Genomic DNA, 27355 nt, shown 5'->3' on the forward strand with positions numbered 1-27355 from the left:
TTTTTGGCTTGAAACAACGCAGATTTATTATCTTAGAGTCATGCAGGCCAGAAGTCCAAAATGGGTCTCATGCGGCTAAAATCATGGTGCTGGCAGGAGGCTCCAGGGGAGAATTCATCTCCTTGTCCTTTTCAGCTTCTACCCACATTCCTTGCATCACAGCCCACAGCCAGCAGTCGTACCTGTCCAGCCTCTAGCTTCTCTCATCTCCTCTCCTACTTCTTCTGGAGTCAAATCTCCCTCTACCTCCCACTTGCAATTACATTCGGGGCTCACACGGGCTCATTCAGGGCTATCCAAGATAAAGGTGCAGTTACCTTTTTTTTTTTTAACAATGTCTTTTTAATATTTAATTTAATTAATTAATTAATTTATTTTTGGCTGCCTTGGGTCTGCATTGCTGCACGCAGGCTTTCTCTAGTTGTGGCGAGCTGGGGCTACCCTTCATTGCACTGAGCGGGCTTCTCATTGCAGTGGCTTCTCTTGGTGTGGAGCATGGGCTCTAGGCACGTGGGCTTCAGTAGTTGCAGCACGTGGGCTTCAGTAGTTGTGGCTCATGGGCTCTAGAGCGCAGGCTCAGTAGTTGTGGTGCACGGGCTCAGTTGCTCTGCGGCATGTGGGATCTTCCCGGACCAGGGCTCGAACCCGTGTCCCCTGCATTGGCAGGTGGATTCTTAACCACTGCGTCACCAGGGAAGCCCTACCTTTTTTTTTTTTTTAATTTTATTTATTTATTTATTTATTTTTGGCTGTGTTGGGTCTTCGTTTCTGTGCGAGGGCTTTCTCTAGTTGCGGCAAGCGTGGGCCACTCTTCATCGCGGTGCGTGGGCCTTTCACTGTCGCGGCCTCTCTTGTTGTGGGGCACAGGCTCCAGACGTGCAGGCTCAGTAGTTGTGGCTCACGGGCCTAGTTGCTCCGCGGCATGTGGGATCTTCCCAGACCAGGGTTCGAACCCGTGTCCCCTGCATTAGCAGGCAGATTCTCAACCACTGCACCACCAGGGAAGCCCCTACCTGACTTTTTGATTCAAGCCATCCTAGTGGTTTTGGTTTGTATTTCCCCGATCCCTAATGACGTTGAATATCTTTTCATGGGCCTATTTGTACATCCTCTTTTGAGGCATATATGCAAGTCCTTTGCCCATTTAAAAAAATTTTTTTAACTTAAGTATAGTTGATTTACAATGTTGTGTTAATTTCTTCTGTACAGCAAAGTGACTCAGTTATACACATATACATATATATATATTTTCATATTCTTTTCCATGATGGTTTGTCACAGGATACTGAATATAGTTCCCTGTGCTATACAGTAGGACCTTGTTGTTAATCCATCCCTTTGCCCATTTTAAAATTAGTTGCCTTTTAACTCTTCAGTTGCAAGTTCTTTATTCTGGATACAAGTCCCTTATCAGGTATATGATTTGCAGCTATTTTCTCTCATTCTCTGGGTTGTTTTTTCTTAATGGTGTCATCTGAAACACAAATTTTTAATTTTGATGATGTCCAACCTATTTTTTATTTTGTTACTTCTGTTTTTGGTGTCATAAGAAACCACTGCCTAATCCAAGATCCTGAAGATTTGCATCTGTGTTTCCTTCTGAGAGTTCTGTAATTTTAGCACTTACATTTAGGCCTTTGATCCATTTTGAGTTCACTTTTGCATATAGTGTGAGGCTGTGGTCCAACTCCATTCTTTATGAAAGCAGCTTGTTTGCCCCTTTCTTGTTTGCCCATTTCTGTTCCCCTCTAACCTTAAAAGAACCTAATTATAGGAATGAGATCACTAGGCAATTTAACCTAATTCCTGACTAATGCTCTCCTGAATGCACACATGCCTTGCCTAAGCTGTTGATTCTTTCCCTAGATTAAAAGAAGTCAGAATGAAGAGTTAAGCAGTTAAAGAATGACCAGCTCTCTGCCCCCAGCAGCCCCCTTAGCAATCCTGCAGGTAGATCACTGAGGCAAGATAACATCTGAAGAGTCAGCCAGTCTGCACGCAATGGAGAAGGACGCAGAACCCACCCTGCTGCCTCGATGACTGCCTGAGATTCTCCCCGCTTTGTCCCTTTAGAAACTGTCATGGCTGAGCAGAATCCTCGGAGTTGATCTCTGGACGCGAGTCCACCTCCTCCCCAGACTGCCGGCTTTTCTGATTAAAGCACCTTTCCTTTCTCCTGACTCTTGCTTCCCGTGTATTGGCTTTGAGCAGCGAGCAGCCGAAGGTGAGCTGGGTAACAGTTACCAGTGGACACCCCGTCTCCCCGCACGGTTTGTCTGGTTCTGAGGGATGACTTCCTCGGCTCCCGCCCCCTTTCGGCGCCGCCTCCTCACTCCGCCCTCCGGCTGACCCTTCATCCCGCTTGGCCAGGCCGCCTGCCCGCCCCTCGCCCCGCCCACAGCCGACCCCGCCCCCCCCGGGATGGGCGGCCCCGCGGGCTTCCGGGACCTCCTCCGGAGGCCAGCAGCCGGCGCGCAATAGACGCTGCGGCGGGAGGAGCGAGCGCACACCCGCGCCCTCGTCCTCGCAGCGCCCCCAGGGCAACCTCCGCTCTCCACAAACCCGGCGCCCGCTCCGCCGCCGGCCCATCGGCCCGCGCCCTCGCCGTGCCTGTCTAGCTCTCGCCGCCGTCTCCACGTCTTCCGCTCCGCCGACGTCACGCCGGGCGCCAACGCGCAGTTGCGAGCGCGGGGCGCGCGTCCCTTCCGGCTCGCCGTAGCAGGCGCGCCGCCGCTTCCTCCGGCCGGGCCCCGGATGTGTCGAGCGGAACGGCGCCGACTGGGCCCGGTCCCCAGCCCCAGCCCGACGTGGAGGAGCGCGGCCCAGACCCGGGGTAGGTGTGGGCGCGGCGGGGACGACGGGCCGGGGGTCTTATGGCCTGCGCCCCGGCCTCGGTTCCCCCTGGAGCCCCCCGGCGGAGGCCCGGGGCGCCGGGGAAGGAGGCCCCGCGCGGCGCTGGTTGTGGGACGGGACGGGCTCGGCGCCGGGACCGGTCGGTCGTGAGGGGGGTCGGCGGCGGCCGGGGGCGCTGCGGGCCCGCTGCGGGCCGGCCCGTTCCTCCCGGTGAGTGGGCCGTGGGGCCGCGGGGCGCCTCGCATTGTTTTTCGTTCGCGGGATTCAAGTCAGGTCTGTTGCTTTCTTTTGGTGTGGTGGTCCGGGTTCGATGCCCGACCCTCTCCGCAGCATGGGGATGGCGCGGCTTCGCTTCTTCGCGCGAGGTGTCCCGCGCAGGTGTGGGCAAAGGTGCCGAGGGAGAGTGACTTGTCAGACGCGTCGGCCAGGGAGCCCTGCGGCGCCGCGGCGTGCGGCCGCCTCCAGCCCCCCTCCCTCGCCCACTTGCAGCCCTCAGCTGGCTAAGGCTTGTCGCCCCCGGGGTCTTCGCGTTGCCCGCGCCCTCCGCCCGGAACAGCTTCCCGCAGAGATCTGCCGCCCGCATCTCTGCTCAGACGCCACCTCCTCAGTCGGAGAAGAATAACATAGCGGCGGGCTGTAGTGCTTTTCCCGGGCGTTATAGATGAGTTTTATTCTCTTCGCTTACTTGTATTTTCTGGTGATTTTTTTTTTTTTTTACCTGATATGTGCAATAAAATGGTTTTTGTAATTTTTTTTTAGTGGAACCAATGAAATACAAATATGCTCTCTGAATGGTTGGAAAAAAATGTAAAAATAATCTTAAAACTCTAAATCATTCTACCACCCAAAGATAAGCACACTTAGCAGTTTCTTTGTGGCCCCTTGTTCTATTCATGTAATTTTTTTTTTAATAATGGGGATTGTACAGTGTAATTCTGTGTGCTTTTAAAAACGTAGTTAGCACGGGCAGGTGCCATGAAATCCTCTACAGCAGTTGCTGTTAGTGGGGTAGTATCAGTGACCCATTATCTACTTAATTTCTTGTGTTGGATCCACTCTTTCTTGCCTGTCCCAGGCCCTGGCTTTAATATTCTTGTTTTGCCTTCAGTTTATCTTCTCTTCAGAGTATTCTCATCAACGTACAACCCCTCCGGCTACCGTTACTTTTTCTAGGGCTTAGCTTCCTTTTATACCAGAATTAGGAAGAATCGCGAGCTCGCTATCACCACTTCCTCCTCTTCTCATTTCTCTTGAACGTTGGTTCAACTAAGCTTTTGGTCCCTGTTGGCAGCCTTTGACTGGACCTCCCATGGCTTCCTTGAATCGCTGTCCCCTGGTGGCACTGGGACACAACTCTGTTGATTGTCCTTTTACCTTGATGGTTGCTCTCCTCCGCCTCCTTGCTGGTTCCTTCTCATCTCCCTAACTTATACAAAGTGTAATGCCTCGAGGTGGTCCTCCCACCTCCTCTCTGGTCTGTACACTGGGTGATCTCATCCCGTGTCACGACTAGGTCACTTGTCAACACGCCCTGAATGTGTATCTCCTGGCAGGATCTTCCGAACAGCCACTTTTACACGTGTGAAACCTGCTTATACACTGCTGCGTCTCAGTCAGAGGCAGCTCCATTCTTCCTGTTGCTCAGGACAGAGCTCCTTGTGTGGTCTCTGCGTTCCTTCCACGTTCCAAATTTGATCTGTCGGCACTTTAAAAATTGATCTCAAACCTGACTGCTTCTCACTGCCTTCTTGGCTACAGCTGTCATTTAAGCCCCCCGGGTCATCTCACCTGGGTTATTCCAGTGACCTCCTCCCTGCTCTCTGCTCACCTGAGCTGAGCTGCTGTGCAGTTGACTCTCAGCACAGATTCAGGTGACGCACTGCTTTGTTCAGAGCCCTCCATGCTTTCTCATCTCCCTCAGAAAAAAAGCCAAAGTCCTTAAGGCAGTTTATGGGGCCTCTTGTGCCCAGGTCCCTGCTGCCCCTGTGACTTCATGTCCTGACCCCACTCCTTGTCACCTGGCTCCAGCCACACCCAGCTCAGGCCTGGACACGCATCGGCTCTGCCTGAAACATCAGGTCCCCACGTGCCACGGGTCTGCCTCTCACTGAGTTCTCTTTTCAGAAGTTCCCTCCTCAGAGAGGCTGCTGGATAACCCAGCACCTTGCCCACTCGCCCACATGCTCCATCCCTTACCCTGAGCTTTGCCACTGCACTGATGGTCTGGCACTTACTGCTTTGTTCATTGCCTTACTGCCCCCCATGGGGCAGGAACTATGCTTTGTTCGCTCTCCTACACACAGTGCTTCAAATCGTGTCTGATGGCGTACGTGCTTAATAAACATTTGTTGAGTAAATAAGTTAATGGACACATTCTTTTCTAAAGCAGATGGATTTGGTAGGGACTTAGGCACACAGGGGTAATTAAAAATTATAGGGGTTGCTGAGGAATAGACTTGGCATGCTGTAAGTTAGAGGAGGGAAATTGGCTTTTCTAGTAGAGACTTACGCACGAGGTGAGGTTTGGATTTCGTAGGTAGAAATAAAGAGAATTGAATTTGACTCCTGCAGTTGGAGATGGGAGCTCCGGAGGCCATTGAAGGAAGGGTTCAGCTGCTGGATCTTGCATTCAGGGGGCCCTGGGTGAAGTTGGACGTCCTGCACAGGCAGCGTGGTGTCCTTTGCGTGGACCATTCACAGGGGCCGTCTGTCTTATGCCTTGAATCCTCTCGTTGGCATTCTCTCTGCACAGCGACCCGCCCCCCCAGGGTCCCGCACTCCCAGTGTGGCGGCAGTGAGCGCCTGCAGGGCAAGCAGCTGACTCTGGCTGCGGCCTCACGTCTTGCCCTGGAGCCTGTTTCTGCTCCGCGGCCCCCCGTAGAGGGGCTAAGTACCCGCTGCCGTTAGGAATCAAGACCCTGGCCCTTAGACTTTTCTTCCGGGTAGAGCGTCCTTTGGGCCTGTTATCTCAGCCCCGCCCCTTCTGTGTGTTTTGCTTTATTTTAACCAACAGAAATTTTTATCCTGTTTAGGCGCACTATTGTATTGTAGAAATAAATTTTAAAAATCATTTATGTTCTGAGTGGAAGGGAAGGTCTTTGCATATCCTCACTTTGCTGTTTGACTTAGCTTTTTTTTTTTTTTTTAATGTACGTTTAATAGTATTCACTTTTTGGAGTAGAATTCAGAGAATTTTGACAAATGTGTAATTTCCATGACAGTTGGGGTACAAAACAATTCCTTCCCTCCCAGCAGTTCCCTTGTGCTGCCACTCTGTAGTCAACTCTTTCCCCAGCCCTTGGCAGCCTCTGACCCCTGAGTGTGTGTTTTCTGTTTTTTTCAGGATGTCAGCTAAAGGAACTCACGCAGCGTGGAGCCTTTTGAGTCTGGCTTCTTCCACTGAGCGTAATGCATTTGAGATTCATCCAGGTTGCTGCGTGTACCGAGAATGTTTCTTTTTGTGGAGTGGTATAGTAGTCCACGGTGTGGATGGACCACGGTTTATCCATTCACTCGCTGAAGGACATTTGGATTCTTGCCAGCCTTTTAGTACAAGTAGTGAATGAACGATTCACGTTGCCTTAGAGTTGGACAGGACAGAAGCGCCCCAAGTGTGATGACGTTCCTCTTGGCTCTCTCTCCTCGTCCTTGACGTCCCCAAACTGACTGACTTGGTATACATTTCTTTCTTTATTTTTAAATTAAAAAAAGTTTTTTTGTTTCTTTTTTGGCCGTGCCACGTGGCTTGCAGGGTGTTAAGTTTCCCGACCAGGGATTGAACCCAGACCCTCAGCAGTGAAAGCACCGAATCCTAACCTCTGGACCACCGGGGAATTCCCTTGTATGCATTTCTTTTCAAAGTGTATTCTTGTAAACAGCATATAGTTGAGTCTTATTTTCTTAATCTAGATTGTGACTTTAAGATTTTTATTTGATATTTGGTCTATTTAATTTTTTATTTTTTTAATTAATAGCTATTTATTCATTTTATTTATTTTTGGCTGTGTTGGGTCTTCATTTTGTGCGAGGGCTTTCTCTAGTTGCGGCAAGTGGGGGCCACTCTTCATCGCGGTGCGCGGGCCTCTCACTATCGCGGCCCCTCCCGTTGCGGGGCACAGGCTCCAGACGCGCAGGCTCAGTAGTTGTGGCTCACGGGCCCAGTTGCTCCGCGGCATGTGGGATCTTCCCAGACCAGGGCTTGAACCCGTGTCCCCTGCATTAGCAGGCAGATTCTCAACCACTGTGCCACCAGGGAAGCCCTAATTTTTTTTATATAAATGTATTTTACTTATTTTTGGCTGCGTTGGGTCTTCATTGCTGCATGCAGGCTTTCTCTAGTTGCGGTGAGCGGGGAATACTCTTGGATGTGGTGCGCGAGGGCTTCTCATTGCGGTGGCTTCTCTTGTTGCAGAGCCCGGGCTCTAGGTGCGCAGGCTTCAGTAGTTGTGGCACATAGGCTTAGTGGTTGTGGCGCACGGGCTTAGTTGCTACACAGCATGTGGGATCTTCGTTCCCAGACCAGGGCTCGAACCCGTGTCCCCTGCATTGGCAGGCAGATTCTTAACCACTGTGCCACCAGGGAAGCCTCTATTTAATTTTTAAATAAACACTTTGGAATAACTTTAGATGTACAGAAAATTTGCAAAAATAGGTTTCTTTCTATATATTAGAAGCTACATTCTCTGTGAGGGTGATATCTCCCACAAGGCGATCAGAATTGGTTCTTGAGAGGAAGGTGAGAAATAATTAAGTATGACAGTGGTTTGTGGCATCCCAAAGGGTCATAGTACTTCACACATATACAGTATAGCTATGGTTTACAACTTCATGGGGGACGATTGGGAGAGAAATGCCTAAATAGGCTTCTTAGGGGGACAATGGGGAAAAAAAGGTTGAGATATAGCAGCAGAATAATGAATTGGGCGTTTGTAGCTTTATTCGCTGGTGTTTAAGGAAGCACTTCTTCAGTTTGTCTTGAATGTTCCTCTCAAGCTGAGATAGATCCCACCTGGTGTAGTACAGGAGGCGCTGGCCCATCAGGTTAAGGACCCACCGCCAACACCATGATTTTAATCAGAAGGGACGTTGGGGACATGAAGTCTGGGCTTCCGTTTCCACTGCAGCCCCAGAGAGGTCAGGCCTCTGTAGTAGCACATGGTGTAATGCACCCTAGACAGTTTTAAAACTCAGTTTAGTCCATTTTATATCTTTTGGAACTTACGTATTTTAGGAACTACTATGGAACCTTCATAACCTGCTCTGAGGTAGGAGAAGAATGAATGTTTTGTTAGCCAATAGGACTTTTGTTAAGTGACATCTGGTGTTACCATCTTAATAGATGCTAACATTTTACTATGAAAAGTTTCAAAGATACACAAAGATTGAAAGAATTTTACAGTAAACACCTAGATACCCACCACCTAGTTTTCTATTATTAACATTTTACTGACCTGCTTTATCACACATCCATGTATCCATCCATCTTTTAAAAAATTTGGGGGAGCAATTCAAGATGAGTGAAAGCATTGTTTTTAATGTGTTTAATTTAAGCCTTTTTTTTACTTCCTCTGGCAGAGGTGGTTGGTCCATTTTTGGGGTGTCTATCAAGTTACTTAGGGCAGCACAAAGACAACTTACAAAAAGCCCTTGAATACAGGTTACCAGGGAGTAGAGGGCAGAGAGCATTCTCTGCAGAGGGAAGTTCTGGAGGATGGCAGTGCGTTTTCAGGAAAAGAGGGAGGTTTCATGTGGCTAGACGTGGGGTGTCTGGGGGTGAAGGTCCTCGTGGTGTAGCTACCACCGCTCTGCTGATGGGGGTCAGTCTCCATCCCCGCCTGGGCTCCGCCTGAATCGCTTTCTCACAAAACTGAGATGTGGTGGTGGTGCCTGGAGCTCACGGACCTCAGACTCCCCCGGCCGACGCTGCCTGCGTTTCAGCCCCGCAGAGGCCTGCGCTGTGTGGCGACGCGGCCCCCGCGGTGCCCTGAGTGGTGCCCGTCACCCTGGCCTTTCTTAACCCGCCTGTGCCTGTCGCTAGGCCTCCAGCCTTAACTCTGCTGGTTTTCAAGAGTGTGAGTGTGTGTGCAGCGGCATCTCTGTTTGAGGAGAGCCCCAGGTTGAAAGGAGAAGCTTTACTTAGTCTTGGATTTGTTTGTAGTCCCATTGTTGACTTGACTTTGAAATACAAATGGTGTTAAACGACGGCATGAGTTTATTTTTTTCAAATATGGAGATGAAACAGCTGAGAACCACTGTCCTAAAGTTTCCTAACCTTTCTCTCTGTCTTTCGTCACCACCCCACCCCCCCAGCCCGGCGAGGCTGTGTACATTGCTGCTTGTTCTGCAGAGCTCTCTGCCCCTAGTTTTCCTCCCGTCTGCCAGGATGGCATTGTTTTTAGGCCATTTCAGGAGACAGGAAATGTGTTTTAAGGAAAAACCATGAGTTGATACTGACTCCCTGTTCTTATCCAGCATCATGGAGTTGATCCGTGCCTTCCTTCCCCGTTCCGTTGGTGATTATGTTGTCCTTTCCAGAGTTAGATTTGCTTCTGTTTGCGTTCAGTTTTAGGGAGTTCTTCATCCCTATTGATTTAATTTGGCTTTTTGAACATGTAACACTTTAACATGATTCTAAAAGTCAAAATGATATGAGATGGTGTACTCAGAAGCGCCCCTTCCTTCGCTGTCCTGCCAGTCTGCTTGCACCCACCCCCTTCATTTCTGGCTTATTCTTCCTGAGTTCCTTTTTTGCAAAAGTAAGCAGGTATTTATGGGGTGTTATTGCTTCCAGACTCTTTAGTGGACATAACTAGGAAATATATTTTTAAGAAAAAAATATATATACAGAATGTATGTATCTGCTTATTTTTATTGGAATATAATTAACATACAACATTATATTAGTTTTAGGTGTCCATCGTAATGATTTGACATTTGTGTACATTGCAAAATGGTCACCACAATAAGTCTAGTTACCATCTGTCGTCATACAGAGTTACAATTTTTTTTTCTTGTGATGAGAATTTTCAAGATTTACTCTCTCGGGGCTTCCGTGGTGGTACAGTGGTTAAGAAACCGCCTGCCAATGCAGGGGACACGGGTTCGAGCCCTGGTCCGGGAAGATCCCACATGCCGCAGAGCAGCTGAGCCCGTGCGCCACAACTACTGAGCCTGTGCTCTAGAGCCCGCGAGCCAAAACTACTGAAGCCCACGTGCCTAGAGCCTGTGCTCTGCAACAAGAGAAGCCAGCGCAATGAGAAGCCTGCGCACCACAACGAAGAGTAGCCCCAGCTCGCCGCAACTAGAGAAAGCCCGCGTGCAGCAGCGAAGACCCAACACAGCCAAAAATAAATAAATAAAATTAAAGAAAAAAAAGATTTACTCTCAGCAATTTTTGAATATGCAGCACAATATTACTGACTACAGTTCCCAAGCTCTGCTTCCCCAGGACTTATTTATTTTATAACTGGAAGTTTGTACCTTTTGATCCCCTTTAACCCACTTCGCCTACCACCCAACCCCCACTGCAACCACCAATTTGTTCTCTGTATCTGTGAGTTTTGTTTAGATTTCACATACAAATGAAATCATACAGTATTTATCTTTTTTCATCTGACTTATTTCACTTAACATAATACCCTCAAGTTCCATCCATGTTGTTGCAAATGGCAGGATTTCGTTCTTTTTTATGGCTGAGTAATTTCCATTGTACATATCTCTATATCTGTCTCTTTTATATCTCACATTTTCTTTATCCATTCATTTACTGATGGGCACTTAGGTTGCTTCTGTATCTTGGCTATCGTAAATAATGGTGCATATGAACATAGAGGTACATATAGCTTTTCAAATTAGTGTTTTTGTTTTCTTCAGATACAGTGGAATTGGTGATAATAGAATTGTCATATGGTAGTTCTATTTTTAATTTTTTTTGAGGAACCTCCATACTGTTTTCCATAGTGGCTGCACCAGTTTACATTCCCACCAACAGTGCATGAGGGTTCCCTTTTCTCTGCATCTTTGCCAACATTTGTCATTTGTGGTCTTTTTGATAATAGGTATGAGGTGTGAGGTGATACCTCATGGTTTCGATTTGCCTTTCAGGTGTGAAGTGATATCTTGTGGTTTTGATTTGCATTTGCCTGATGATTAGTGATGTTGAGCATATTTTCATGTATCTGTTGGCCATCTGTTTCTTCTTTGGAAAAATGTCTATTCGGATCCTCTGTCCATTTTTCAATTGGATTGTTTGTTTTTTTGTTATTGAGCTGCATGAGTTCTTTATATATTTTGGATGTTAACTCCTTATATATGATTTGCAAATGTCTTCTTCCATTCTTCCTATAAAAAGATTGCCTTTTTATTTTGTTGACGGTTTTCTTTGTTGCACAGAGCTTTTAAGTTTGATGTCTCCCATTTGTTTATTTTTGCTTTTGTTGCCATTGCCTTTGGAGTCAGATCCAAAAAAAAAAAAAAAAAAAAATCTCCAAGAGAGATGTCAAGAAGCTTAACCACCTGTGTTTTCTTCTAGGAGTTTTATGGTCTCTGGTCATACATTCAAGTCATTAATCCATTTTGAATTAATTTTTGTATATGGTGTAAGATAGTGGTCCAGTTTTATTTTTTTGCATGTGGCTGTTCAGTTTTCCCAACACCATTTATTGAAGAGACTGTTTCTTTCCCATTGTATTTTCTTACCTCCTTTGTCATCAATTAATTGGCCATATATGTGTGGGTTTACTTTTGGACCCTCCGTTCTGTTCCATTGATCTGTGGGTTTGTTTTTATGCCAATACCATACTGCTGTGACTACTAAAGCTCTGTAGTGTAGTTTGAAATCAGGGAGCTTGATGCCTCTAGCGTTGTTCTTCTCTCTCAAGATTACTTTGGCTTTTCATGATCTTTAGTGGTTCCATACAAATTTTTAGATTGTTTGTTCTATTTCTGTGGAAAATACCTTTGGGATTTTGATAGGGATTGCATTGAATCTGTAGATTGCTTTAGGTAGCATGGACGTTTTAACAATATTAATCCTTCTAATCTCAGAGCACAGGATATCTTTCCATTTACTTGTGTCATTTTCAGTTTCTTTCATCAGTGTCTTACAGTTCTCAGTGTACAGGTCATTTACCTCCTTGGCCAGAAAATTCCTAAGTATTTTATTCTTTTTGATGCAATTGTAAATGGGTTTTTTTCTTAACTTCTCTAATAATTCTTAGTATATGAAAATCTAACAGATTTTTGCATATTGATTTTGTATCCTGCAACTTTACTGAATTCATTTATTAACTGTAACGGGTTTTTGGTGGAGTCTTGAGGATTTTCTATACATCATATCGTGTCACCTGCAGATGGTGACAGTTTTACTTCTTTTTGATCTTGGATGCCTTTTATTCCTTTTCCCTGTCTAATTGCTCTGGCTAGGGCTTCCAAAAGTGTGTTGAACAAAAATGGCAAGAGGGGCATCCTTGTCTTGTCCTGATGTGAAAGGAAATGCTTTCAGCTTCTCACTGTCGAGTATGATGTAGCTGTGGGCTTGTCATATGTGGTCTTTATTACGTTGAGGTATGTTCCCTCTATACCCACTTTGTTAAGAGTTTTTATTCTAAATGGATGTTGAATTTTGTCAGATGCTTTTTCTGCATCTATTGAGAGGATCATATGATTTTTATCCTTCATTTTGTTAATGTAGTGTAACATGTTAATTGATTTGCTGATGTTGAACCATCCTTGCATCTCTGGAATAAGTCCCAGTTGATCACGGTGTATTATCCTTTTAATGTATTGTTGAATTCAGTTTGCTGATACTTTGTTGAAGATTTTTGCATCTGTGTTCCTCAAGGATGTTAACATGTAATTTCTTTTTTGGTGATGTCCTCATCTGGTTTTGGTATCGGTAATGCTGGCCTTGTAAAATGAATTTGGGAGTGTTGCCTCCTTTTCATTTTTTTGGAAGAGTTTGAGAAGGATAGGCATTAAATCGTTTTTGAATGTTTGGTAGAATTCATCAGTGACGCCGTCTGGTCCTGGACTTTTGTTTGTTGGAATGTATCTGTTTATTTATTTATTATTTATTTATTTATTTATTTATTTTTGGCTATGTTGGGTCTTCGTTGCTGCATGCGGGCTTTCTCTAGTTGCAGCGAGTGGGGGCTACTCTTCGTTGCGGTGCGCGGGCTTCTCATTGTGGTGGCTTCTCTTGTTGTGGAGCATGGGCTCTGGGCATGCGGGCTTCAGTAGTTGTGGCTCGCGGGCTCTAGAGCGCAGGCTCAGTAGTTGTGGTGCACGGGTTTAGTTGCTCTGCGGCATGTGGGATCTTCCCGGAGCAGGACTCGAACCCGTGTCCCTGCATTCTTTTTTTACAAAAATAAACAGATAGGGCTTCCCTGGTGGCACAGTGGTTAAGAATCCACCTGCCAGTGCAGGGGATGTGGGTTCGATTCCTGGTCCAGGAAGATCCCACATGCCATGGAGCATCTAAGCCCATGCACCACAACTACTGAGCCTGTGCTCTAGAGCCTGTGAGCCACAACTTCTGAGCCCATGTGCCACAACTACTGAAGCCCACATGCTCTAGGGCCCGCGTGCTGCAAATATTGAAGCCCGCACGCTTAGAGCCCATGCTTTGCGACAAGAGAAGCCACTGCAGTGAGAAACCCGTGCACCGCAATGAAGAATAGCCCCCACTCGCCACAACTAGAGAAAGCCTGCGTGCAGCAATGAAGACCCAGCACAGCCAAATAAAAATAAAAATAAATGAATGAATGAATGCAGGAAAGGTATGTCTCTGTCCTTCCATTAATTAGTCCATCTGTCTGTTTTTCTTTTCCCCTTTCTTATACAAAGTTATTTCCCCATATATAGTCTTTTACACTTTGTTTATTTGATTTAGCAGTATGCGTTCTGTAAATTGCTTTATACCAGTTCATGGAGATCTTTCTTATTCTTTTGTACAGCTACGTAGTACTCCATTAAGTGAATGTACTGTAATATAGTCAACCAGTCTCTGAAATATTATGGACGTGCAGTTTATTTCCGGTATTTTGTGTTTACAAATAATGCCGTAGTGAGTAAACATTGTGCTTGTGTGTTTTCATTTTGGAGGTGGATATTCATGGTGAATGTGTAGTGGGACTGCTGGGTCGAAGAGTAAGAGCATGTGTAGTTTCTTCTTTTTTTGGCTGTGCTGGGTCTTTGTTGCGGTGTACAGGCTCTTTGTTGTGGCGCGTGGGCGTCTCTAGTTGTGGCGTGCGGGCTCAGTAGTTGTGGCGTGAGGGCTTAGTTGCCCTGCGGCATGTGGGATCTTAGTTCCCCGACCAGGAATCAAACCCACGTCGCCTGCATTGGAAGGCGGATTCTTAACCAGTGGACCACAAGGGAAGTCCTGAGCATGTGTGGTTTTGGTTAAATGGTGCTAGGTCCCTTTGTAGGGTTGTACAGCTTAACATCCCACAGCAGAGTTGAGAGGGCCTGGTTCCCACAGTCTCACCAACAGATTGTTGTCTGGCTTTTGAATTTTGTTAGGCTGATAGATGAGAAATGATATTTCAGCTTAGTTTTAATTCATGTTTCTTTCATCATGAGTGATGGGTTTACAAGTGAATGTGCTTGAAAAATTGAGCTTCAAGTCTTACCTTGGAGTTTTACTTTGTTTTACTGATTTTTGCAATAGAAAATCCCATTTCATAAATATAGGCTAGGTGTTAGTGAATTGAATCAGGCATTTGGTTCGTTACTTGTGAGCAACCTTGTAGAGAGATAGTCATAGTGTTTTGGTGGGTTTTGATGTTAGTCAAGAAGACCAAGCCTGGGTTCTGGTTGATGCTGGTGATTGTGTTAGGAAGTTGTGGAGCTGGCCTTATTTCTGGCAGGCCAGGCTTTCTCTGGTTTCTGCCTCTGCATATCATCATGGCCCGTGAGGGGCTCTTTGATGCAGACACTGCGCATTGGACGTGGGGGCTTCCTCCCTTTCAGAAATGGCCCTCTTGATGGTCCAGTATAGAATGCTTCTCCAGTCTAACAGCAGTGTTCCCTGGGTGGTGAACGGTGCCTGGCCCTTGGCTTTGGTGTGGGGAGGCGCGTTGACTGGGGTGGTGAGTGCAGTGAGCCTGGCGGCCTGGAGCTTCTGCTCAGCTCCCGCTTCTTGTTGCCGGGCGGGATGTGGCCCAGTGTGGCCAGTACTTGGATTTTTTTAATGAATGAAGCTGACAACTGGCGTTTTTTTTGTGAAGTCTCCTGGTTTAAAAATATCAATTAAAATGAATCCAAACAGCAGATGACATCATACAGACTAAAACCGTGTCTTCGGTCTGCATAGAGCCAGGGCGGTCATGATTGCCAGCATCTCCTTCCGAGCGACTTGCGGACTCCCCACCCAGTGTGGTGTGATGGCCCTCCGAGCCCTGGCTCTGTCTGCCTCCTCGGCCTTGGTCTTCAGCACGCTAATATTCTAGCACTTTCCCCTCCTCTGCTTTTCCCCTGCTCGCTCCTTTACTCACCAAGCACCTACCAGGTATCTCTCATATGCCAGGCACTGTTCTGGATGCTGGTGGTTCATCAATGAGCCCAGTCAGACAGCCCTCCCTTACAGTACATGCTGTTGTGCTTGGCCAAAGACGTTTCTTTTAATGTGTACAGAGAGAGCTAGAAATATGTACACGCCCATATATGTATTGTCATGTCGAGATTTTAAAAACGTGTATACATATAATATATATGCTACACATATGTTTGGCTTTACTCAAGTTATATAATTTAAGTACATACAAGTGTTTCCTCATTCTTTTAGTGACTGCCTCTAAGGGGTGGTTATACCAAATTTTGTTAAAAGTTCCCTATAGGTGAGCATTTACATTGTTTGAAATTTGACAGGATAAATAATATTATAATGAACATCTTTGGACAACTGTATATTTGTGTGACTAGATCCCTAGAAGTGGAGTTCCTTGATCAGTGTACATTAAAATTGTGATAGGTAATGCCGCGTTACCCTCCAGAAAGCTATAGCTGTGCTTTACTTCCCTCATTTGTGTATGGCGGGCTCACCATTTCCTAGTACCCTTACTAAACCTGAATATTATCAGTCTTTTGATCTTCACTAACCTGTCAAACAACAAATAATTGTCTCACTTTATTTCATATTTTGTTATTAATGAGGTTAAGCATTTTTTGATGTTTATCTGTCGTTTGAATTTCTTGTAGAATTTCTGGTTTATAGCCTCTTTTCTTGGGTTGTTTGGCTCTTTTTGATTTGTGGGAATTCTTAAGGATGGATAACCTTTTGTCATATAGGCTTCAAATATTATTTATCAATCTCACTTTTTTATTGTATTGTTCTTCTTTAGTAAGGTTGTCAGTTGTTAATGCTTTTTTTTTTTTTTTTTTTAAAGGATTTTCTTATTTATTTATTTATTTATTTTATTTTTATTTTTGGCTGTGTTGGGTCTTCGGTTCGTGCGAGGGCTTTCTCCAGTTGCGGCAAGCGGGGGCCACTCTTCATCGCGGTGCGGGGACCGCCCTTCATCGCGGTGCGCGGGCCTTTCTCTATCGCGGCCCCTCCCGTCGCGGGGCACAGGCTCCAGACGCGCAGGCTCAGCAATTGTGGCTCACGGGCCCAGCTGCTCCGTGGCATGTGGGATCTTCCCAGACCAGGGCTCGAACCCGTGTCCCCTGCATTAGCAGGCAGATTCTCAACCACTGCGCCACCAGGGAAGCCCAATGCTTTTTAAAAATAAATATTGTTTCTAGGTTTCACGCCATGTTTAGGAAACTCTTCATCGCTGCAGGATTATAAAGATATTCTCATATGTTTTAAAATATTTTTATGGTTTGATTTTTTTCCCCCCTTGAGTAATTTTTGTGAATGGTGTGAGGTGCAGGGGTGGGCGGGGCTCGGGGTAGATCTGACTTTTATTTTTCTAAATGGATCGATCTAAGAAAGTTTGGATTTTAATTCTCTAGCTTCGGGACTTCCCTGGCTGTCCAGTCGTTAAGACTCCGCACTTCCAGCGCTTTCACTGCAGGGCGTGCAGGTTCGATCCCTGGTCAGGGAACTAAGATCCCACATACCGCAAAGAGCAGCCAAACTATAAATAAAAAAATAAATAAATGATAAAAAAAATAATTCTTTAGCCTTACAGAAAGCTGTTATGAACTTTAGTAATGCTTTAAAAAGACTTCTTATTTTAAAAATCTCAACAACAGTCAGAGAGTTTTAAAAATAGCATCTGTCTGTGAGAGGCCTTTTTCTCTTTGGTCTGCAGCTCTTGGTGAGGCACGGATCTGTGGGCCCCACGAAACCCTGAGAGGCTCACCGGGTGGACCATTGCTGGAGGCGGCAGGGAGGCAGGGACAGATATGTCAGCGGGGTCTTGTGTCTCAAGGCAGAGAACTGCGGGGGTTTGTGCGATGGGCTGGAATGGAGGGTGTGGAGTCCTTTCTATGACAAAGTGTTTTCTTTTTTTTAAAATTGAAATATAGTTGGTGTACAATATTGTGTTAGTTCCAGGTGTACTAATGATTTGACGTGTGCGCACATTATGAAGCGGTCACCGTGATGAGTCTAGTAGCCATCTGTCACCGTACAAAGTTTTATTACAGTGTCACTGACCATATTCCTTATGCTGCATCTTACATCGCATGACTTACTTCTATAACTGGAGGTTTGTTCCGCCTAATTCCTTTCACCCATTTCACCCACCTCTCGTCCCCTCCCTTCTGGCAGCCACCTGTTTGGTCTGTGTATCTGTGAGTCTGTTTTCATGTGTTGTTTTCTTTATGTGCTGGATCAGCCAAGGTATGCCTGGCTCTTGCAGCTAGCAGGTGCGCCCCAGGCGCTGCTCCGTCCAGCACAGGGCGGAGTGCCCGCCACGCGTTCCCTGCAGTTAGCTTGTTTGTCGTGCTCCCTCGGGGCCTCGTCTCTGTGCTCCTGTGAACTGCCAGGCAGGACCGAGTCGGTGTGGCAAACAGCATGCCCCTGTCTTTGCCAGAGCGTGTCACGTGACCACCCCGTCCAGGGCTGGGAAAAGCACACCAGTGTTGTGACTGGCGGGAGAATCGGAGTGTTCGGTGAAGAGCGCTAATGACTGTGGCACAAGCCAGTTAAGGACAGATTTGGGAAGCACAGAAAGGTAGCAGGGAAACATCAAAGTGTGCTCTGTCACATATTCAGTATTAATACTGTTTTGCATAGGTGTTGCAAAATTTATTGATATTTATCGTTGGGCATGCCACCTTTCTGCTGCAAATAACATTTCAGTGAACATCCTTGTATATTGAACACAGCTCTGATTTTTTTCTTAGGCTGATCTAGAAGTCGGATTATTGGGTCAGAAGACGTGAATGTGCTGTAAGACTCTTATACCTACTGCCAAATTGCTCTCTGGAGTTTCCACTTGAAAATATTCCCAGACACTATTTGTGGCTTCTGTCCTCCCTTCACTCCCATCATGTTCTGTCTGTTCCTTCTGCCCTGAGTTCATGCTCGTGTGTCCAAGCCCTGATCCACCCTCCTCCTTGTTCCCTTCTCCTCACTCTCCATCCAGCCTGGGAGCTATTGACGTAGCAGAATACCCAAAGCGGGAGCCTGGCCGGAGGGCCGGATCCGTCCGGGGAGATGAGGGAGATGGGTTTGGGAAGGGAGCAAGGCTCATGACCTGAGCTCCCTGCTCGTTGAAGGGGAAGGAGAGACTTCCCAATCCCTAGCTGCCTGGACTCCGGGAGCACCGAAAGAGAAGCTGGGGAGGGAGGCCTTGGGGGGCTGGGAGCACTCCCAGGCCTCAGCGGGGGGTGAGGGGGTGGGAGCAGCTGCTGTCGGGACCCAGTCTCCCGAGCCCTTCCCCCCTCACTCTTTCCAGTTCTGACCTGGGGACCCCTGCCCTACACCGAGGATGGGGCCCAGGTAGGTGTTTCTTAGGGTGGCATCTTCCCGGCACCAGATGTGCCCCTGTGTGACGTCAGCATGGCCCTGAGCGAGCGGCAGCCGCACAGACGGCCAGCCCCGCGTGGCCCCGGTGGGCGCCGCTCGCAGTGGTCTGAGGGCTCGTCCCCGCTCCTTGCGGGGTGCGGCGGTGCGCTGGCGCGGGCCGCCGGTCTCAGCCTGCTCCCGGGCGGCGTCCTCCCCAGACCATGAGCCCGAGAGCCCGCGGCAGCTGCTGGCAGACCTCACAGTTAGCAGCGCCGCCGCCGCCAGTTCGGGAGTTGTTTTGCCCTTGATGGTGGCTTTGCTTTCCACCGGGGCACCTGTACCACGTTCGGGGAGATGCTGTTTTAGGTAAGCGGTTCCTTTACATTATAGTTGATAGGGTTTGTTTCTCCAACCTGACTGTAAGCTCACTGAAGTCAGGAAACTTTTTAAAAAGTCGAGGAGCAGTTTACAGTTCTTTGCATTTGAACGAACACATTCTTGTAACCATCGTCCCAAATCAAGTGTCCAACCAGTTCCACACCCCCAAGTTCCCTCCTGCCTCCTCAGCTCCTCCCCCACCTGCAGCCGGGCAGGGTCTGTCTAATCTGTCCCTGTGGTCTTGCCTGTTCCAGAATGTCTTGTCACGTCAGTGGCCTGCAGTCCGTGGTCCTTGCGTCTGGCTGTGCTCCTTGGTGTCCTCGTGGTATGGGTGTGTCTGTAGCTCGGCCTTTACGTTGCTGAGGCGGCTGCGTTGTGTGGCTCTTGCAGGTGTTTTATTCCTTCGCCAGGTGAAGGTCAGTATTTATGTTTCTGTGTGTCTCAGTAGATAGTTTTTTAATTTATATTTTTTAACAGAGTAGTGGTTAAGTTGTACAATTAGTATGCTACTTTTTCACTTAATAATATATCTGAAAAACTTTTCCATGTTTATAACATAGTCTCCATCGAGAACTTGAACATTGGATATTTCTGGTTATGCTTCTTTTTACTTTTACTGTATTATTCTGTAATAAATATTTTTATGCATAATTTTAAAAATTCGTAGGTGAATTTCCTTAGCAATTCCCAGAGGTTGGATTAGTAGGTCAAAGGTAATGGGACCTGCTTCCCCACCGTTGTCGCCCACCCTGTTACGTACATTCTGAGCTCTGAGCCCTCTGAGATCTGCTCTGTCTCCCTCCACATTTTTTCAACAGGTCAGTCAGTCATCACAACGTATTTCACCCCGTAATTCTTACCTTCTCCCTGGTTTTGTAAATTATTATATGTGAGAGAGTTTCTTTCTGGCCTTTGTTCTCTCTTATTGATCATCTTTGGTATTCTGGGAATGTATTTTAAGGAAATAATCCGAAATATGTCCTAATGTGTTTGTTTATTCTTATTATTCTATTTTTGTGTCTGTTTTACACTAATCTTCCTCATAATGCTTGTTTAAAAAGATCAGGAACAAAAGCTCTTTTTTAAAAATTGATTTATTGATTTATTGATTGATTAGGCTGCGCTGGGTCTTAGTTGCGGCATGCATGCGGGATCCAGTTCCCTGACCAGAGATCGAACCCAGGCCCCCTGCATTGGGAGCACAGAGTCTTAACCACTGGACCACGAGGGAAGTCCCAGAAGCTCATCTTGAAAGCAATCAGCATGCCTCAGAGTCCCGCGCCCTTGAGTGTCCCACAGCTCATGGTTCCCACCCATGGTGCTGGGCTCTCTGCTGTGGGCGAGGGTGGGAAAGGGCTCCTGGGTGGCTCATTAAGGCTATGGTTCTGATTTCCCGTTCGGATGTGTTGACTGCGGCTTGCCTGTGGTCTTTAGACTCTATCTTCAGAGACAGTCATCAGGGCAGAGTGCCTTCTCCTGCTAGTCTAAGCAGGCACTGATCTTTATGTTTCCTCAGCCTTTACTTGTGCACCCATGGGTTCTGTAGCTTTTGATTTCATATGTATGTGTGTTTCAGCCAGGGGCCTGGGACTGTGGGAGTGTTCATACAAATATGTATTTCCACTTTTTCAGTCTTGTAACTTTTGGTTTATAACGTTTTTCATCCCTTGTCCGTTTTCTCAGTGAAACAGTAGTGATGCCCTGAAGAGGAGAGGCTGCTCCTGCTTGTCTTGCGGGGAGGGGTGGAAGGAACACCAAGAAATGGGGAGCTAGGTGTGTCAGTGAAGACTTGAGAATTGTAAACGGTGGGAGGGTATTTCTGACCCAGCCAGCGGGGAGCAGACAGGCTGCGGTTGTCATCCTGTTCCCCGTGGGATTCGCCCCCTTGCGGACATCGAGGCTGTAGCCTGGTGTGACTTGGGAGCAGTCTCCCTGCCTCACCTCGGGCGTAGCCTCCTCCCGCTCCGTCCTCTGCTCTCTCCCGTCCTTTCTCAGCGTCCTTTCCTAGTCCGCGGCCCTCAGCACTCTTGGGGCCATGAGCCCCTTTAAAGCCGTGTCCCAGCTCCCAGAGAGTTGGCGGACCCCTGACGGGGACTCTCCCGCCCTGGCCGCTCCCTTCTCTCCTGAGGTTTTCTTCGGAGATCCCCGCCACCCCCGGGTGGGCTCCTCGAGAGGGCTGAGGTGCGAGGCCGGCACCAGGCCTGGGCCTCTCCCCCAGGCGCGCGGAGTCTGACCCGGGATGGGGGCTCTGTGTGTTCACGCTCAAGTAACCCGGGGGTGTTTGCAGGGGCGTCGCACAGATGCTCATGAGAACTGCCGGCTGGTGAGGGGCGGTTCTGTTCTGATGACATGTGATGGTGGCACGTGTGGGAGCCACTGGCGGCCTCCTGGGCGCCGTTCCTCCACTGGGAGAGACGGGCGGACCGCCCCAGCACGTGGCGGCACGGAGCAGGGCCGCCGGCCGCGGAATAGCCTCCCCGGAAGAAACATGCCCGTCGCGAGCGCCAGCACCAGGTTCAGACCCCGCTGGCCTTGAGCAAGTGTTTGCTAGTTAGCGTCCTCGGGAGCTGGTAGGGACCACCCACCTGCTCCTGCCGGGCCACGTCCTGGCCCCAGGCACAGCAGTGAGCCAGAAAGCCCCGCCCCTCCTCTGTGCTGAAGGAGGTGGTCTCCAGCGCCCTCGGCGGGGCTCCATGACAGGAAGACAGTGGTTTGTATCAGGTGCTGGTGGGAACGTCCCTTCAGGGCATCTGTCCAGTGCTGCTAAACGGTACTCAGGATAAGTAGTGATCAGATGGTTATGTTTGCCTTTAAGTAACTTGATTTTAACTTTGATTTTTCAGGAGAGCATTAAGTTGGATACAAAAGGAGGGCGACCATGCACCATGGCAGCGGCCCTCAGAACGTCCAGCACCAGCTGCAGAGGTCCAGGGCCTTCGCCGGCAGCGAAGGAGAAGAGCAGCAGGCCCGTCCCAATCCCCCGCAGTCCCCCGCCACGCCCTTTGCGCCGGCGGCGAGCCCGTCCGCGCCCCAGTCCCCCGGTTACCAAGTTCAGCAGCTGATGAACCGCAGCCCCGTGGCCGGGCAGAGCGTGAACATCGCCCTTCAGAATGTGGGGCCGGTGGTGGGAGGGAACCCCCAGATCACGCTGGCCCCCCTGCCGCTGCCCAGCCCCACTTCTCCGGGATTCCAGTTCAGTGCGCAGCAGAGGCGGTTTGAGCACGGGTCTCCATCGTACATCCAGGTCACCTCGCCGCTGTCCCAGCAGGTGCAGACTCAGAGCCCCACCCAGCCCAGCCCCGGGCCAGGACCGGGCCTGCAGACCGTGCGGGCGGGCGCCCCTGGCCCCGGCCTGGGCCTGTGCAGCAGCAGTCCCACCGGGGGCTTCGTGGACGCCAGTGTGCTGGTGAGACAGATCAGCCTGAGCCCGTCCAGTGGCGGCCACTTCGTGTTCCAGGAGGGCTCGGGCCTGGCGCAGATGGCCCCGGGCGCCCAGGTTCAGCTGCAGCACACGGGGGCGCCCATCACGGTCAGAGAACGGAGACTCTCGCAGCCCCATGCGCAGTCGGGGGGCACCGTCCACCACCTGGGACCTCAGAGCCCCGCGGCCGCAGGCGGGGCCGGCCTGCAGCCCCTGTCCAGCCCCGGCCACATCACCACGACGAGCTTGCCGCCCCAGATCAGCAGCATCATCCAGGGGCAGCTGATCCAGCAGCAGCAGGTGCTGCCGGGGCCTCCGCTGACCAGGCCTCTGCTCCCCGGGGTCGGGGTCGGGGGGACTTCGGCGTTTGGGATGACGTCCCCACCGCCCCCCACCAGCCCTTCCAGGACCGCAGCGCCCCCGGGCCTCTCCAGCCTTCCTGTCCCATCTGCGGGGAGCGCGGGGATAAGAAAGGCTCCCAGGAAACTGGAAGAGATCCCCCCGGCCTCCCCGGAGCTGGCTCAGATGAGGAAGCAGTGCCTGGACCACCACTGCAGGGAGATGGAGGCCCTGAAGGCGGCCTTCAGGGAGTGCTTGATCGAGCTGTTCTTCCTGCAGCACCTGCAGGGGAACATGATGGACTTCTTAGCTTTCAAGAAGAAGCACTATGCCCCGTTACAGGCTTACCTCAGGCAGAATGATTTGGACCTGGAAGAAGAGGAGGAAGAGGAGGAGGAGGAGGAGGAAGAGAAGTCGGAGGTTATCAATGATGAGGTGAGAAGCAGCGGTTTAATCATTAGCGGGCCGTGCTACTTGGGTCTGCGTCTAGGCAACCGTAAATTAAAAGTAATCTCTGAGCCTGGGGTGTTGATAAGATGCAGTTTCATAAGGATTTGATCCAGGAGTAAAATGGAAGGTGGATTTGCTTTTTCCTTCATGGAAGGAAAGAGCTGCTCTAGTTGGGAGGACAGTGCAGAGTGGTGCTGTGAGTATTGCCGGTTCATTTAGAACAGGGATGCTTCCCCGGCTTGGGGAACTAACCTGGCCTGACCCAGCTTTCCTCTGTGCTCTGCTGGGTGTGTGGAGATTGGCCAACCCCGAAGGGCCTGCAGAAGCCAGGGGTGTGGGCACCTTCCCGCTGGTTGCCCAGGTTTCACATTTTACTTACGTAGGTCCACCCATTGGGATTCTCAACACCATGAATATCATTTTTAAAGAAGGGATTTGAATCACTAGCTTGTTACAGTGTATCAGTTACGATTTAAATCACTAGATACATTTATAAGGTATCTTCATGATTAAAATATGGTTATTATGGCAAAGCAACTGAGAATTTTTTCAATTTTTAGATGTGCTCTTAGATTTGAGGTCATGTATTTAACTCACACTGTTGCACATAGCTACTGAATGGTATTTAAGATAGAATCTTTTTTAGATAGTGAACTTTTTGGGTGCCTGGAATGGGTGCTTAATAAATTCCCCAATTGGGATTCTCAGTACCTTAGCGGTTCCTAAGATCCCTTTATTGGTGCTTCCTAAAAAGGAAGCTGATCAGACAGGGCGACAGTGAGGTGCACTGTGGTGCACTGTATTTGTGCCTTTGTGTCGTGTACTGTACACTGTGTTGGTGGAGCTTATTATGTTTTTTGATATAGCTAAGATAATGTAAATCTCTGTCAGTTCTTCTGCAAAGAAATCAGCCTTTGATGAACAAAAGCTGGCCTCTTTGCTCATCTCCTCATTGATATTTATTATGTGTGGCTTTGCCATTTGGTGTTTTCTTTAACACCCTTTCCAGGATGAACCATTTTTATTTTCTAAAAGGTTTATATGATTTTTTTTTTTTTTTGAGGATTTCACCTCTGTTGCCATGAAATAGTGAAATTCAGTTCTCTTTATGTTTGTACACCAATGTTGTCTGTAGGCTCAATCCCCCTTATCTGTCATTGCCATTGTGACCTGCATGTAGTAGACCAGGGCGTAAACTGCCTATGAGGTTGTCAGGGCTTTGCTACTTGAAGACTGTCCGCCATTCCCATTTTTAAAGTTTGAAGTTGCAGAATCTAAGGACGTTGCACTTGTGACTTAAATTGGAGTTTCTGCAAGATTTGCAGTTGAGTTAGGGTATTATAAATCTTTCATAAATCAGTTGTGTCCTTTTACAGGATTTGATGCAAAAACATTCCATTTTTAAACACCAGACATCAGTGAGCTATCAGCAATAAAATTCTAACAAAATTTTGAGCAGTCTTAAAAATTATGTTGCCTTTTTTTCTCAAAATATTTCCTCTCAGGTAAAGGTTGTGACAGGAAAGGATGGGCAGACTGGTACTCCTGTTGCTATAGCAACCCAGCTTCCTCCAAATGTTTCTGCTGCTTTTTCATCCCAGCAGCAACCATTTCAGGTACTTTTCGATGGTTCTAAAATGTAGTCTCATCCGAAACTTTTCCTTCATCCAGATATTTTAACCTTCAATTTACTATTTGCTCTTCAGCATTTTTTTCCAGAGCCCATTCCTTATTTTAAAAAAGTAAAAAAGTCTTCCTGCATATAAAATTATACAACTAAATTGCATGAGTAGATGACAACACAGACCTTAATGCATTATTTTTTGTGTGTATTGACCTGTAACGCAGTCGTAGCTTCAGCATGCATGTCATCTAATACCTACAGTCCTGTTGAATGTATGCTCAGAATTCCTTGTGTGCTGTGTTTTAAATGTTGGTTCTTTCTTGTGTCTTCTATCTGTATTTTTGAGAACAGTGCAAACAGAAGAAAAAAAAGATTACACAGATAACTGGATATTTTCTGTAGCTAGAAGAAACACTGAAATGAAACACACTTCTAAAATACCAGGACCTTAGGCTTCTAAATGGATGTTAATTGAATGCAAGCTGATTATTTTTAATTTTTTGAAAATTAAATCACTCAATGGTTACATTCATAAATGCCAAGAACCTAAAAGTACAGGTCAGATTCTAGTCATTTTGGAGTAGATTGTGCTAGGTTCTGAAAGCAGTTGAATCTTGTGGTGATATGTTTTTAAATTTTTTTTAATTTTTAATTTTGGTATAATTTCAAACGTATATAAAAGTTGCAATAACAGTACAAAGAACACCCCTTATATCCTCTACCCAAATTCACCGGTTGTTAACTTTTTGCCCCATTTGCATTATTTTCATTCTCTCTCTCTTTTATATGTACACACATACACATTTCCCCCAAACTATTTGAGAGTAAATTGCAGACATCATATCACACTTGCATCCCTAAGTCCTTCAGCATATGGTATCAGGTACGAGTGTTACCTCACCTAACCACGGTATAACAATCAATTCTGGAAATTTTACAGTAACTTTTACTATGATTAAGCCACAGCTCATGTGCAAATTTTGTCTCTTGTTCCGGTGACATCCTTTGTATAGTTGTTTTTCTCCCAGTCTGGGATCACCCATTGTGTTTAGTTGCCACGCCTCTCTGGTCTTCTCTAATGTGGACAAACTCCTCACTCTTTCATGGCTTCACATTTTTGAGAAGTGTAGGTCAGTTATTTTGTAGAATGTCGTTTGACATGGGCCACTAATTCTGTCATCTATTGACGAGTCTTGCTGGAGTCAGCTGTCACATTACAGATTGCAAAGTGGATTTTCTAACTCCATTATTCCTTCTGCATTCGTTAGCTGGCATTCTACTGTAATGATGAGCCTTCTTTTTTCTTCCATTACGTATATTCACATACGGATTCTTATTTTAATCAGTGCGTTTTCATATGTCATTAACGGTATTTATTTGTTTATTTAAATTTATTTAATTCAGTCAAGTTTATTCTTTTTGGTCTATAGTTCTGTGAGTTTTGTCAAATGCCCAGAGTTGTGTAACCACCACCACCCAAGAAACAGAGGAGCTCTGTCATCCCCCCAGATGTTCCTCGTGCCACATCTTTGTCATCAGATTTTCTCCCTGCCTTAACCTTTGTTCTCTGTCTATGATTTTGCCTTTTCCAGAATAAAATATAATGGAATTATACAATATAGTATATGCATGCTGCCTTTTCAGTCTGGCTTCTTTCAGTTAGCATAATGCATTTGAGATCCATCCACATTGTTGAATTTGCCAATTGTTTCCTTTTTTGCTGAGCAGTATTCCATTGTATGAATGTTCCCCAGTTTGTTTAGCCATTCACCCTTTGAAGGACGTTGGGTTGTTTCCAGTTGTTGGCATACCTAGGAGACAGGTTTCTGGGTTGTTACTAAGCGTACATTCAGTTTTATATGCAACTGCCAAACTTTCCGCAGTGGCTGTTCCGTTTCACGTTCCCGCCAGCAGTGACTGAGAGTTCCTTCTGTCTGCATCCTCCCCACTGCTTGTTCTTGTCGGTTTTCTTCTGTAGTTATTCTAATATGTACGCAGTGGTTTTAACTTGTATATCTCTAAAGACTAATGATGTTGAACAACTTTTCATATGTTCATTTCCCATTTGTATATCTTCTTTGGTGAAGTATCTGTTCATTTCCTTCACCATTTTTTTTCCATTGAGTCTTTTGCTTTATTGTTGCATTTGAGAATTCTTTATATAATTTGGATATAAGCTTTTTGTCAGATATAAATTTGCAAATATTTTTCTGTCATTCTGTGCTCTTTTTCTTCTTTTATATTGTTTTTTACAGAGCAGAAGTTCTGAATTTTGATGTGGTCTCTTTTATCGTTTTTTTTTCTTTTATGGATTGTGTTTTTGATATATAAGAACTCTTTGCTCAACCCAAGGTCACAAAAATTTCCTCTAATTTTTTTTTTTTTT

The 27355-nt window shown here is 47.1% G+C and overlaps 1 protein-coding gene across 14 annotated transcripts in view; it reads left to right on the forward strand.

Moving 5' to 3' along the window:
• Positions 1 to 2443: 2443 nt before the first annotated feature.
• The window catches only part of EP400 (E1A binding protein p400), a 112598-nt gene continuing 87686 nt past the window's right edge, over positions 2444 to 27355 (forward strand). For 5 of the 14 annotated variants that reach the window (XM_057526061.1, XM_057526074.1, XM_057526067.1 and 2 more), the window contains exons 1-3: positions 2445 to 2833; positions 21979 to 23330; positions 24851 to 24961. In XM_057526061.1, the coding sequence (XP_057382044.1) occupies positions 22014 to 23330; positions 24851 to 24961 (1428 nt within the window). In that variant the 5' untranslated portion in view covers positions 2445 to 2833; positions 21979 to 22013. Of the gene's footprint in view, positions 2834 to 6196; positions 6528 to 19389; positions 19552 to 21978; positions 23331 to 24850; positions 24962 to 27355 lie in introns of all 14 variants that reach the window. The other 9 variants (XM_057526068.1, XM_057526076.1, XM_057526071.1 and 6 more) reach the window with 5 other exon arrangements.

The sequence above is a fragment of the Balaenoptera acutorostrata genome, chromosome 13, assembly GCF_949987535.1.
Source record: "Balaenoptera acutorostrata chromosome 13, mBalAcu1.1, whole genome shotgun sequence".
Taxonomy (NCBI): domain Eukaryota; kingdom Metazoa; phylum Chordata; class Mammalia; order Artiodactyla; family Balaenopteridae; genus Balaenoptera; species Balaenoptera acutorostrata.